Source organism: Anarhichas minor, unplaced genomic scaffold (genome assembly GCF_050575085.1).
Source record: "Anarhichas minor isolate MPS153535 unplaced genomic scaffold, ASM5057508v1 ptg000011l, whole genome shotgun sequence".
NCBI lineage: Eukaryota > Metazoa > Chordata > Actinopteri > Perciformes > Anarhichadidae > Anarhichas > Anarhichas minor.
The window spans coordinates 6,320,616-6,334,546 of NW_027466457.1; the positions used below are offsets into that span (position 1 = coordinate 6,320,616).

General features: G+C 38.8%; 1 protein-coding gene across 1 annotated transcript; it reads left to right on the plus strand.

Moving 5' to 3' along the window:
• Positions 1–6,243: 6,243 nt before the first annotated feature.
• On the plus strand, positions 6,244–11,615 carry pex11a (peroxisomal biogenesis factor 11 alpha). The gene is made up of 3 exons (XM_076089060.1): positions 6,244–6,580; positions 6,760–6,875; positions 9,782–11,615. The coding sequence occupies exons 1-3, from the start codon at positions 6,525–6,527 to the stop codon at positions 10,348–10,350; spliced, it is 741 nt and encodes a 246-aa protein (XP_075945175.1). The 5' UTR covers positions 6,244–6,524; the 3' UTR covers positions 10,351–11,615.
• The last annotated feature ends 2,316 nt before the right edge of the window (positions 11,616–13,931 follow it).

Below are 13,931 nucleotides of genomic sequence, written 5' to 3' on the forward strand. Positions count from 1 at the left end.
TTACTTGTGTGGAAGGCTTCCAATGGGCTGCCTCCTTCTTACATTTCTGCACTCCTACACTCATACCCGATCCCTCAGGGACTTGAAAAAGACCTCGTAGCCTATCTATGGTTGAGGCAGCAGCTTGAGGGAAATCGAGTATTTGAGGTCATAACCCCCACATTATGGAACACCCTCCCACACCATATCAGATCTGATCCCATCACTGACACTTTTAAAAATGTTCCCACATCCTTTTCTTCCCTTTTGGCCCTAAAGTCTAAAGTCCTAAATGCATTGTGGTATGTGTGTGTGTGTGTGTTTTGATGTTGCACTAGTCTGGTCTATCGATTGTTTTACATCTGTCTACATCTACCAATCTTGCACATTGATTAACTTCTAACGTTTAAAAATGTACCTCAGAAACAAAAAATACAATTTGACTTACATGTGAACATATGCTAATATCTTTGAGTCAGTATGTCGCCAGCTGCTGCATATATATATAAAACAGCATTTTAAAGATAGAGAGTGCAATTTACACAACTCTCTGAATATGACCTAAGGTGAAGGCAAGTATATTTATATAGAACATTTCAGCAACAAGGCAATTCAAAGCGCTTTACATAAAACATCAACAGACAAAGTGTAAAAGAAACCAGTTATAAAAGAACATGTAAATACAGTAAAAAACTGTAATTTAAGAGTCAAAAGAATATAAAATAAAAACACGCTAAGATAGAATTAGACCGATATTAAATACAAGAATAAAACAGTGCAGTGTAAGAAATAAAATAATAAAAGACATCAGCAAACAGAAAAATCTTGATTTAAAACGAAGTGAGAGTTGCAGCCGACCTGCAGTTTTCTGGGAGTTTGTTCCGGATAAATGGTGCATAGAAACTGAACACTGCTTTTTCATGTTTAGTTTTGACAGAAAGCAGACGTGTCTCAGACGACCTGAGAGGTATGCATGGTTCATAATGTAGCAGAAGATCAGAAATGTATTTTGGCCCTAAACCATTCAGTGCTGTATAAACCAACAGTAGTATTTTGAAATCTATTATATGACAGACAGGAAGCTATAAAGATATGGTTATGCAAATGTGTGTCATCTGCATAATTGTGGTAACTTATTTTGCTGTTTTCCATAATCTGAGCCAGTGGAAGCATGGAAAAAGCATGGAAATCTTAAACAGAAGAGGCCCCAGAATAGAGCCTTGGGGAAATCTGCACGTCATCAGATGTGTTATTACCTATAGACGCAAAGTAGTCCCTGTCCTTTAAATAGGATTCAACCCAGTTTAGTACTGTGACAGACAGTTCACACAGTTATCCAGCCGGTCTAGAAATCTGTCGTGATGGACAATGTTGAATGTAGCACTGAGATCTAATAAAAGACTGATATTCTGCCTCTATTTGTGTTTAAGTGTCTGTGTTGAAGACCTTAACAAGCGCAGTCTCAGTAATGTAATCGAAAACTTGATTGGAGGACACCAAAACAGTTGTTTAGTGCCAAGAAGCTGTTCACCTGTTGAAAAAACAGCCTTTTCAATTATTTTAATTAAAAAAAATAGGTTTGAAATGGGCCTATAATCGTTCATTACTGATGTGCAGATTGTTCCTTTTTCAGACTGGCTTGATGAAGGCAGTTTTCAGGGCCTGTGGGAAGACACCTGAGAGAAGAGACTGTTCACAATTTGTAAAAGATCTGAGGCCATGCAATTTGAAACATTTTTGAAAAAGCCTGTTGGTAGAATATCAAAGCAGCAGGAGGAGGATGTCAAATGTTGTATACAATCTTCCAGGTATTGATAGTTGCTTGCATAAAAATGTTATTTTAATTGACTTTAGTTGGACACAGGGACAACACATATACATACCTCATATGGAGGGACTGACTGCTTGTCTAATTTTCTGAATTGTGTCAGTAAAGAATGAGGCAAATTCATTACAGGCCCTGGTGGATAGAAGTTCAGAGGCTCCTCACACAGGAGGATTTGTTAGCCTGGCGACGTTAGCAAACAAGGCACGTGCATTATTAATGTTTTTAGCGATGATGTCAGAGAAGAAGGACTCTTTTGCATTTCTCAGTTCCAAATTATAAATGTGAAGTCTCATTATGGATCTGGATTTTTTTTTCCTACCTGCATTCAGCCCTTTGACACTCTCCTTTTTCTATTCATATCAGCGTGGCATTTCTCCATGGAGATCTTTTACTGACAGAGACAGCCTTCACCTTATTGAGTAAAATAGCATCGATGACATTTGTAATTTTAGAATTTTAATTATATAGCCTACAAGCTCATTGACTGAGACCCAAGAGAGGACAGGTGTGTAAGAAAAGAATGAATACATGTTTAAATGGTGATTGCCTCTGTTTGAACATTTGTGTGACAACACAGGAATGATCCGAAAGAGCGACATCAGTTGCCACAAGCTTAGAAATGTTCAGACCCTTTGAGATAATGAAGTCCAGAGTGTGCCCCTTAATGTGTGTGGGCTTCTTCACATGCTGAGTCCGTCCATAGTTATCTAGAACACAACACGGTTCTTCGGTGCCTGTGTCCTTAACACGAATGTTAAAATCACCAACGATCACTACACAGTGAAAGTCAAAACAGATTACTGACAGCAGTTCAGAAAAGTGTTGTAGAAGTGGTTGCACAGTAATTAGGTGGCCTGTAGATATATCTGATTGAATTGAAGGGAATAGCTGTGATTATTATGCCCAAAACCAGTGAAGATGGACGTCAAGGGGAGTAGGGTGGGGGGTTAAGATTGGTTCTTGCAGAGAGCTCCTTCGTCTGGTCAGTGAACGGAGAGGCGGGAGGAGGGAGAGAGAAGGGTGAACTCAAACCTATATTTAAACCCTTTCATAACGTCCTTAACCATGAAAAACATAAGCAAGCAGGCATGAAAAACCTCTTTTGCTTTCTAAAATCGATAATCCCTCACAAGGTCTTCTCCCTCACAAGGCCATCCTGGAAAAGCTGTCTTATTCTGTAAAGACATGAATGTATGGAGGACAATACTGAATTGAATAGGGATTGTCTGTTATGGTATGACATTGTGGTTGTCAAATTATAGAATTCACACACAAAACACATGAACTGAAATGTGACTGAAATGCATTGTGTTTGGATGAACTGGGTTAAAATATAATGGTCATTAGTCAAGCTAGAAACAAGGCTTCTGACAACCATTCATAATTTAACTCAAATGTTTTTTGTGGAAATGTGTTGATCATTGCGATGCAAAGTTTGTTACAATCTAGACAAAGTAGATAACGATGATAACAGTTATTAGCCTGAAAAGTGATACATGTTTAAAAGTCCCGGTCCTGCTTATGAGCACACTGTTGTATAATGAGTGTTAACCATCAAACCAAAATAAACCATGTTCAATATACATGGTTTATTGATTCGATTTCAATTACACAGTGAATGTCTGCAGTCTACGACATATTATATTAATTTATTCTGTTGTGTGTGGAGTAGTTGTATCACAGCTGTTATCAACCAAAAATGATTTGTTTTGTTACGTCTTTAGAAAACATGTACTATTCCTGCAGTTGATCATTATTAGTGAATGCTTCATTTCGTATTTCCGTATGATTAAATATTTCTTGTCTTGTTTCCTTTTTCACCAAGTAATGCTGTGCATCCAAGAAGATGCTTTTGGGGGAATGCCATATTTGTTGGTACACTTTTCAAACCTCTTGCTCATTTATTTTTCATCATATCTCTACTTTTAATATCTGCAAAGTCTCTTGAGAACCTGTTGCTAAATTAAATACTGAAACACTTGGAAAATCACCTCATCTTCTACTAAACTTTTCGACGTTGGAAAGCACTTTTACACTTAAATACTGTTCGCATTACTTTACATATTTTAAGGTAACTGTGAACGGCCCACTGCATCTGGTTTCAATCGTTTTGTTGGTGGAAACTAGGCAAATGTGTTGATTGGCAGGCAGCATTGAAATGTCATTCTAGTGTTCTTCAAATAGATTATATATTTGTCTGTGAAATAAAAAATTATAATTGAATATATACTCTAAATAAGAAAACATTCATTTCAAGGGGCCCGGCATAAAACATAATTTCAAGGTCACTTGTTCAAGCCCAGACCACTAATACATTGGCTTTACGTCTATGGAAATGAGTCGGGCTGATATTGCAATGGCCTTCTCTTCAAAGAGCCTCCTGGGATTTGGAAACGTTACATTTGAGCCTGACTTTTGAACACCTCCATAATAGAGGAATGGATATGTGGATTTTTAGACAGATTATTTAACAGTTGACACACTGGCTGTAGACAAACCGTTGACAGTAGAGACACGTGTTAGCAAAATTTTATATATTTCTCAAGTCATGAACACCTCACCAAGCTTTCACAAAGAAACTCACAGAAGCCTTCACATGTCTTCCAATCAGGGTACTTGTTAAAAATAGCAAAGGCTCAAATCACATGCGGTAGTGTGAAAACAAAAAGGATGGGAGTTAATTTTTAGGATAACATCTTCCTTATAGCAATCAGATAATATTGTACTTGTGACTAGAGCTGGATCTTTCAACCACTTCATTTGACTAATCTATTGGTACATTTAAGATAATAACTCATCATTCAACTTGTGAAAAATTTGTAATGGCAAAATGTTATTTATTAAGGCTGGTTGCCATTTAAGTACACACCAAATGATTATTTCACCTTCCTATAAAGCTAACACTTGTAACTGTTGACAAAGCTTTATTCCACATTAACATTACTTGTCAGCGTTGAATCATCTTATATTCTTCCAGTCTTTACTGCAGTTATTGAAGGAAAGGTCTCTCTCTTCCCAAATGCCCTCTTGAGCTCATACTGCCAAATATATTCAAAATCTACGGTTTATTTTCAGACATAGTAATCTTCAGTCTATTTTTTTAAGATATAACCTTTGAGTGCTAAGTCCAGTAGGCTACATCCAGATTCTCCTTTATTCTCTGTATTATAACATCTGAGCTGATAAAGTTTAATTAAAAAGTTTATTGCATTAGACCAACTATCTAACAACTGCCACATTGCCCCCTGTTGTTTAAAACACAGCCGTGCATGTAGACTATCTCATACAAATCTACCTCCTATTATCTTTGGAGTCAATTAGACCCCATTTAATGTTTAGCGTCTCTAAATAAATGATTGACATCATTTGTTTTGCTTCATATTTGATGGCTTTTCCTAATTTAATGGGGACAACTGGGTAAACATAAAATCAACATTATGATATGTTTTCAATGTCCTGTACACATGCTGTACGCATCGGTGTTCTTTGGGGTCAATTTGACCCCAGGCTGTTTTAGCTGTATAACACATATAAGAAATATCAACATTATAATAACCATAATAGTGCGAGAACCACTGATAGTTCACACGACATGGGGGAGAGGAAAACATCATTCTCGCAAGAACTTTGATATTTCCCACGCTGTGGGGGTGGGAAAATATGGTTCACACGACAGAGGGGTGGAGCAAACATATAAAAGCTTGCACAGCAGCCTTCTAAACCATTTCTCTTGGTGCTCTGTGTGCTCTCTCTTTCTGCTCTCTCTCAACTGAAAATGTCTTCTAAGGAAAGGTTTTCTGTCAATGAAGTGTCGTCACATCTCTTTGACCATGAAAGTGACAGAGAGGAGAACGTGTCTGAGACAGAGGATGATGTTGAGGAGGACACTGATTATGAGGCATCCTCCTCCGATGAGAATGAGACCCTCAGTGTTGACCCTCCTGTTGTCTCTCAACACACTACCTTCCAAAATTGGAAAGTTATTATGGAAAGTTATTATGGTCCCCATCTATGGTATCCCCACAACAGGGTAGACTTAGTCCTGCTAATGTCATCTACATTTTTGAAATTGTGTTTGTTTTTCTTCATAATACATGTTACTATTCTTGATAACAGAAATTGTTTTTCATTCCAAATATTATAGATAACAAAAATATGTACTTAGAAATAAAATAAAGCCTTATCTTATCTTAATTATAATCATTTTCTGGAGGTTTAAATTGCTGGGGTCAAATTGACCCCAAGGATAAAATATGTTAGTAAATTTGAAGGTAAGGGTTAAAAATTTACATTTTTTATAATGATTTTAATATATTTCCTTTTACTGTCATGTGTTTGTGAAACTTTTCTTTTTTAACTGGGATTATTATTCAGTAAAATATAGTTTCCGCGCTGGTCCGTGAACAAAACCCGCTCGGCTTTTGGTCCGTCTGCAAAGCTGTCCGTAGTGAAACAAGTACTTTGGGCTCATCTGTGTTGATCGCCCAAACCAACTGGGGAAATTAGCTAAGTGTGAACGTGCAAGAAGTTTCACAATTCAGATGATCTGTTTGAGTTTTAACTGGCAACGTTTGAAGAACCACCATTGCCAACATTTAAAGTGACATTCTACCAAACGGTAGCGAGACATTGACGTTAACGTGTCTCCGTCTCTCTGAACGAGGGTGCAACTCCGTCTTAGCGAACTAGAACAAGCTGTTCTTGTCCCATTTTAACCATGGACGGGTTTGTAAAATTCACGAGCCAAAGCCAAGGAAGGGACCGGATATTCAGGTGAGTCGTTTAGAGTGTTTGTGACCTGCTCGTAAACTGTCCACCTTTTGTATTTTATTGACAGAAAAGTTGAGTAAACGTTACTGGATACGCGAGGAACAAAAGTATCGAGAGAGCTCTTAATTGAACGTCAACTTTCTACTTTTTCTTACGCTCTTCGTCATCTTTCTTTGTTTCAGGGCGACCCAATATGCATGTGCGCTGTCGATATATTTACTACGAAACAACGCGGAAAGAAAGGACCTTGTGGCGAAACTTCAAAGTCTGGAAGCCAACATGAGCGCTGGACGGAAATGTGAGTATAGCTGTGAAGTGAGAGGCAGGGTTTACTCAAGAGCTACAGTAGTTTAAGTTAAAATAAAGATTCAGTTATTGTGGTTCAACGTGTCCAATTCTAGCCATATAGGTTAAGCGCCTCGTGTCACATCCAGTCCCACCGCTGCCATTAATGATACTTGCAGCTGAGTAAAAGCTCTGTGTTGAAAGTAACATTGCTGCCCTCCATTTTCCATTAAAACATTGGACCAAAGTGTGAAAAATGTCCCTTAAAATTCCCCATTGCCCAACGGGATGTCTTCAAATAGCTTGTCCAAAGAAAGTCCACAAACACTATTACAAAACAAGTTCTCACATCTGAGAGAATGGCTTTAGCAAACCATTGTAGCTGCACCGTGGGCTGCTGCTGCGTAATAACCTGAAATCAACATTCTTTTCACTCCAAAACCATTTGGGACACGTTTTCTTTGTCCTCGTCTTGCTGCTGATTTCCTCTCTAAATACAGTGATGTCTCACCAACAAGGTTCAAGATGAGCTGCCCACAAGACAGGAGCAGAGTCGCAGCAAATAACGGCTTAAGCTGTTTGACTTTTCTCCAGCGTCCGTCAAGCCTCTGATCAATAATTCAATAACCTCGTCCGTTTCACTAAACTTTTGGAACTGCCGCCTTTGTTCCAGGAAAAATAGTTTCTTAAATTGAGTAGAAAAGAGAAGAATAAGAATGAGCTTGTTCTTGACAATTGTTCCTAAGTGCCGTAGCACACGTGGTGGTAAAGTACGCACGCATTTTATCTGTTTGTGGCTGTGTTGAAGTCCACAGGTTTCCCCCTGTGAGCTGAGATAGACGGTGTATTGGTGACTGACACGCCAGACCTGCAGCGACTGTGCCTGTTAAACCGATTACCCTAAAACTGGCCTTGACAGCTCATAGATTTACTTTACAACCCGGGCTTTTTGAACTTTGACACTCTGTGGTTACATTTGTATTGCTTTTCAATTTGTTGTCACAGGCCGAACACGGACTGTGTTGCAATGAGGAATACAACATCTTTGATACAACTTGTTCTTTATACAGAGGTTCTAGTAGCAGTGTCCATTTATCATTAAATGCTGATTGTTCATTCCTCAGAATATGTGGGAGTCTTTCCATGAATCATTTATCTCTTTGCCAACGCCGTGGTTTGAATATTAATAACAATGTTTCAGAGACTTGACTCCACATAGAAGTGAAGAATAGGGCGATGCCTTAGAGCAGAGTCAGGCAAGACGGACCGTACGCCTCTCGGGGTCAAAGTGAACCAGGCCACACTGTGTTTGTGCACCGCTTAATTATCTCCACTGTGCGTCAGAGTGTCAGTCACGGAGCTCTCCTGCCTCCGTGTCTGGTCTGTCTGGCTTCAGTGATGGTGGTTGAAGGAGGCATGCAGGGGTCACCATTTTAAAAACGGAGAGAGAATTGGATTAGATAACTAAAGCTTTCTTTTCAAGCACGTCGCATGTTGCTCCTGAACTTCCCTGTTTCTGTTAGTAAAGATGACTTTAAGCACTAAAGTGTTTGTGTCACTTACAAGTACAAGGATCTGTTGAATAGTAACTTTAAAACGGTGTTTAATAAAGCCAAACAATACGTTGAATTGTTCCATCTCTTACTGATCCATCAGTTCAAATGTGGCATAGGATAGGGATCAAGTGTGTGAAGGATCTTTTCAAGGAAGGGCGCTTTATTTAACATATTAACAGTTAGAGGACTTTAATCTTCCCCAGTCAGATATCTGCAGATGCATAGTTTTGTTAAAACACACTTCTCTCTAACAACCCCACAGAGTACCTGGCTAGATGAATGTTTGGACATGGAGCCAGTTGGCAGGGGTTTGGTGTCTAAATGATAATATTCAGAGGCTCGCTTCCCCATCACTGAATCCCTTAACGAGGCAGTGGGATGAAGAGTTGGGAGTTACTGTATCAGATATAAATTGGCAGGCTGGAATTACATTGGTTCAGTCTTCATCAACAGGCATTAGACATGGGCTGTTGCAGTTTAAGGCATAAGTAACATCTACCTGCGAGTTAACTGGTCCAACTCTACCCTGGTTTAGACCATCGACTGTATACAAGAAGCGATGTCACCTATTGGTTTGTGGACTGTGCTTTTGAAGCTTCAAGTTCGGTATGTTGGATTTTGACCGTCAAAAAGCATAAAGCCATAAAGCATACCCTGCTTTATGGTCTGCTTTACTCTAAATGGGCCCATCATTTACTAAATGATCATCATGCTGCATTGATGAGACTCGAAACTGGCGACTGAGACCATAAACTCATGTTAACAATGTTAACTAAGTTGATAAATCAAGTGAGAAGTAGAGTCATTTTCTTTACCTTGCTAGCTAGACGTCTGATGCTCCTTATATGGAAGAAAGTAATGGCATCATCTCACAAGCGCTGGGTGGAGGAGGTGATGTCCCATCTTAACCCTTGAACAGCTCAAATACTAAGGTCTGGCAATCCTTTCTGTCCTATTTCAAAATAAAGTTCCATTAATATGATGTAGCTAGCTTTGTAATATCTAGCAATAATCTGTTTTTATGTTTCTGTTAATATTTTGAGTATTGAGTACTATGTTGCTTTTACAATATATGTGAAAACGAATAAAAAATTAGTAAATTGCTTTATGGTCTCAGAAATCAATTAATGCAAGAGCATGAGCTAGAATATGTGCCATCGCAGCATGTAAAACACACCGAGTAATTGACGACCGTGCTCTTTCCCCCAGAGGGGAAGTGTAATAAGATGAAAGACACTGTAGTTTGGTTTATATGGAGCTTAACTGCTCTCGTTAGTGGACTGCTACTGTGAAATGTTGACCTGACATTTCATAATAGATTGATTACTGCTCTAATATCCCTTTTTGCTTCCTCCTTTGTCAGTGCTCAGGCTGGGAAACACAATAAACTCCATTGAGGCTGCTAAGCGAACCATGCGACTCTCTGACCGAGTGCTGTGCCTGTGCCTCACCGCGGCCAACATCAACCGCGCCCTCTACTTCATCTGTGACAATGTACTTTGGGCCAGAAGTGTCGGTCTTATCCGCGATATCGACAAGGAACGCTGGAGCCTGAATTCCTCGCGCTGCTACTTCCTCTCGCTAGTTATGAGTCTGACCAGAGATGTTTATGTCGTCCTCCAGCTAATGACGGAGAGGGCAAGAGATAAAAACTTTAGACAGGAAATGGAGACGCATCTCGGTGAGAGTCCTGAAGTAGCCGAAGCCGTCGTTCCTCAGCTTGACGCGTTTTTCTTTCTGCTGTTGGAGAGCCTAAGATCGCATCCTGCTGTTGCTGTGGACGTGCTGAAAAATATATGCGACCTCTTCATTCCCCTCCACAGGTTGGGTTTATATCAGTCCAATGCAGGAGTGGTGGGATTCTGTGGTTTGATGTCCTCAGTGATTGGGATTGTAACCCTCGTGCAGCCCAAGTTCACACTTAAACCATGAGAAGGGTGGAGTTAAACCTCACTGACGAACTGTCGTAAAAAAAAAAATTATTGTGTCAGGTCTTTAAAAGGGTTTAGTGTCATTTCACTGGAGCTGTCGTTTGGGACCGAAGTCAACCTGGTTCACAGTGAGATTAAGCAACGTCAGAGGCACATTTTGTAACATTTAGGTTTGAATAGCATTTATGTTTTACACTGAAGGGATGACTGGATTTGATCGTTTTGTAACAGATGTTTTGATTGATTGATTGAACTGATTGCATCATACTTCTGAGGCACGATGAATAAGGGCCAGTTAAAGTTTAAAACACTGGTTTAAAAGGGAGCAAATCAAGGTTACAGAGAAGCCGTGTTCATTTTTCGTAATTTAAAAACAACCCAAGGCTAAACTTATGTGCATTCCTGTCTTCTCTAACGCCACATCTAACACCAGCGGTTTTGTATCTACGTTACTTATATGATAAGGGCTTATTACTGATGCAAGCTTTTTTTTGCATTTGCTTTTATACATCTCTTAGAAAAAATTAAATCTTAATCTGAGTGAAGACGCAACTTCAAGTTCACCGTCTTGCTTTGCTCTAATGTTTTGTGATAAGATGCTGCTCAAAGTTTTACCTCAATGATTCAAGTGATGAATCAGCTGCTTCTCACTCAAAGGTGCTTCCAGAGGGGAAACGCAGCGGAGAGATTTCTGTGAATAGCTGCAGACATTTTGACTTGTCATAGAAGGAAAAATGCACATTTTACTATTAACACAATCAATGGCTCTGTTTCTATCAAAGTGTCCCAGTAACAGTGACCGTGTGCCAGCATGCACAATACCATGACCCCGAAATCAAAACTGCTAGATGAAATCCAGCCATTACTGATTTCTTTATTTACACATGTGCTTATCCTACTGTGACACATTTAAAGTGTTGTGCGTGAAAAAAGGCCCTTCATCTCGCCTGTTAGGTGTTTTTCATTCTGCCATTCAAGCGTGTCCTGGACTTTGCATATGGTGTTACTAATATAAAAGACTAAAACACCCTTGATAATGTGATTACAAATAAATTCTTAATATATTGTCTATGAATTGTGTGCTTGGGTTTGTATGTTATTTTTATCAATCTTTGTGGCACAAACAAAACAAGTGTGAGAGGATCAATTAGAAACCTTCAACTTTCTCTCTCCAAGCTGCGTGTGCGCGTGACATTTATTATCACACGTAGTGACTTGTAGTCACTGTCACCGTTGATTGACATGTTAATAAAACACTGAAATAAATAGACATTGTAAATTGTGGTTCTTAAAAACGACATGTTTTGTTTTTCAATGACGATAATCTTTTAACTGTGGTGACCAACGTAAAACCGCTGTGGTTCACTTTATAAACGGAGTAACGCTGCCCTCTGGAGGAATCGTGACACTTTGTTGAATTCAAAAGAGCTTTATTTTTCATTTAGACTGAGACAACAATACATCTTTTTTTTTTCTGAAAGCTTTTCTCAAGAGGATGGCATTGTGATAAAGCATCCGCCATCAAAAATTGCAAAAATATATTCCATTTCCCTTTCACCATACTTTAAGTTTTGCTGAAAAGAATGAACTATGCAAAGATGAATCCCATAAAAAGACAAACGCATACAAAGCAATAAATAAGCTCATTTGTTCTCCTAGGTGGCAGTGATTCATAATAGGCAACATATCTGATTTCACATTTCCATTGAGACATTGTGTTCCCAGTATCGACACACCAGTTAAATGCACCGGTATTAGTTTGCTGGACTGGAAATGAAAATGCAAACAAAATCCAGGTCCTTCTTCCAAATATACTTGTATGCACATAGCTTACATTACATGCAGTTAAATTGGTGTCCTGGAAAACCTTGCATTTCTAAAATGCTGAAAAATGTCAGTGCCAATACACTTTATACATTTTAAAGGCATCTGATATCAACTTAATCAAAAAACGATGACCAAAGCACTTTGAACATTGGCAACAGTGTGAAACTACAGATGTGTAAATACTGCTGGCCCGAGTTATTTTTTGTTTCCAGAATACCAATGATAGTTACATGCAGAGTGTCTGCTCTTTGAATGAAAAAGGCACCATCAGTAGTTAGCTCCTGCAACAGTAAAAAAAAAAACACAGTTAGCACTTCAGAGGCCCCTTACACCGAGGGTCTGGTTCCCCCAAAACATTATGTCAACATGAATGGTACCATCATCTTCATACATACTGACTAGACTGATATTTTGCCCATGATGCATTTTGTTTGATGTGTTTTACAATTGACCAATGCTACTTAAGTGGTGCATGGGAAGCCCTTAAGAATCGGTTCAGTAAATCATTAGTACTTTAAGGTCTCACGGTCTTCATGGTGATATGTGGACGTTTCCATCCCGTCACCATCAAAACACTGTTTCAGTACCTTTCTGTTTTGAGTGAGAAATTTTGTATATCTGAGCAGGCATTGTGATCTTGTCTTTTTTTTAAACTTAATTTCAACCATTCCACATGAATGTCCAGATCCAGTACCAGAACAAAACACTGTTCTTTTCAGTCATTATGACTGATCAGACCTTTCCTCCAGTTGGGTGGAGCTATGTGGCACATTTGCTGAGCTCATCAAAATGCATATTGAACAAACGATTTGTAAAATAGGGTGACCTCTTGTCCTGAGAAGAGATTCAAACAGCCCACAAAAAACGAAAAGATTTCTGTAGCTGTACTCGAGCTTTAAGAAGCCTGGCTTTGATATTTAAAGCTCAAAATCTGCGCTCACAATTCTAATATTTCCAATAGTCAGTGCTAATAAATATTTCTTTCCTTGAATTGTTCATATGTGCCAAGACACAGCAACTGTTGCTAGTCTCAAATCCTTCAAACATACCAGAAGTAACCTATCAAATGTAAAAAGTAAAAATAAAAGTACATTTACATTTTGCAAAAGAGCCGCTAAGTATTTGACAATAAGCCCACTGAGTATTTTCATTGCAGAGCACATTATTCTGTAGATATTTCTGCAATTATTCTTTCTTTTGATAGTAGTGCTTGCCAGGATTGGACATTGAATTGTATCCCTTAACAGTTCATGATTATCTGACAGAAATAGAAAATAATTAAGACATACACATGGAAAAGAAAACAAGAACGACACAGACAAAACAACAACTATCCAGTAACAACTATCCAGAAACTGAAATTCCTTCAAACTTAAATACATTTACAGAAAAGGTCTGAGAATGCTCTGAATTGCAGGTTGAACCAAGAACATGTCTGAACAGGGATGGCGTAATCTTGGAAATGTCTGACGTACATGTTAAGGCAAATATTAGCTTCATTCTCTCATTTTAAGCCATCATTAAGACAGTCGTGAGTGCAGCTACATCGATGCAAACGACAGAGAGAGAACAGAGAACACTGACATTTGATCTCTATTGTCTACTTCAGGCTACAGCTAATTATAAGGGGAAATAAAAGCACAGTTTGTGGTTATTCAGATGTACCTGCCTTGGGACAGAAAGCCTAAAATGAGTCTAACAGACCCGCTAGCAGCCTCTAGAGGTCCGCCTGCTCTTTACACCGAAGTGAACCAA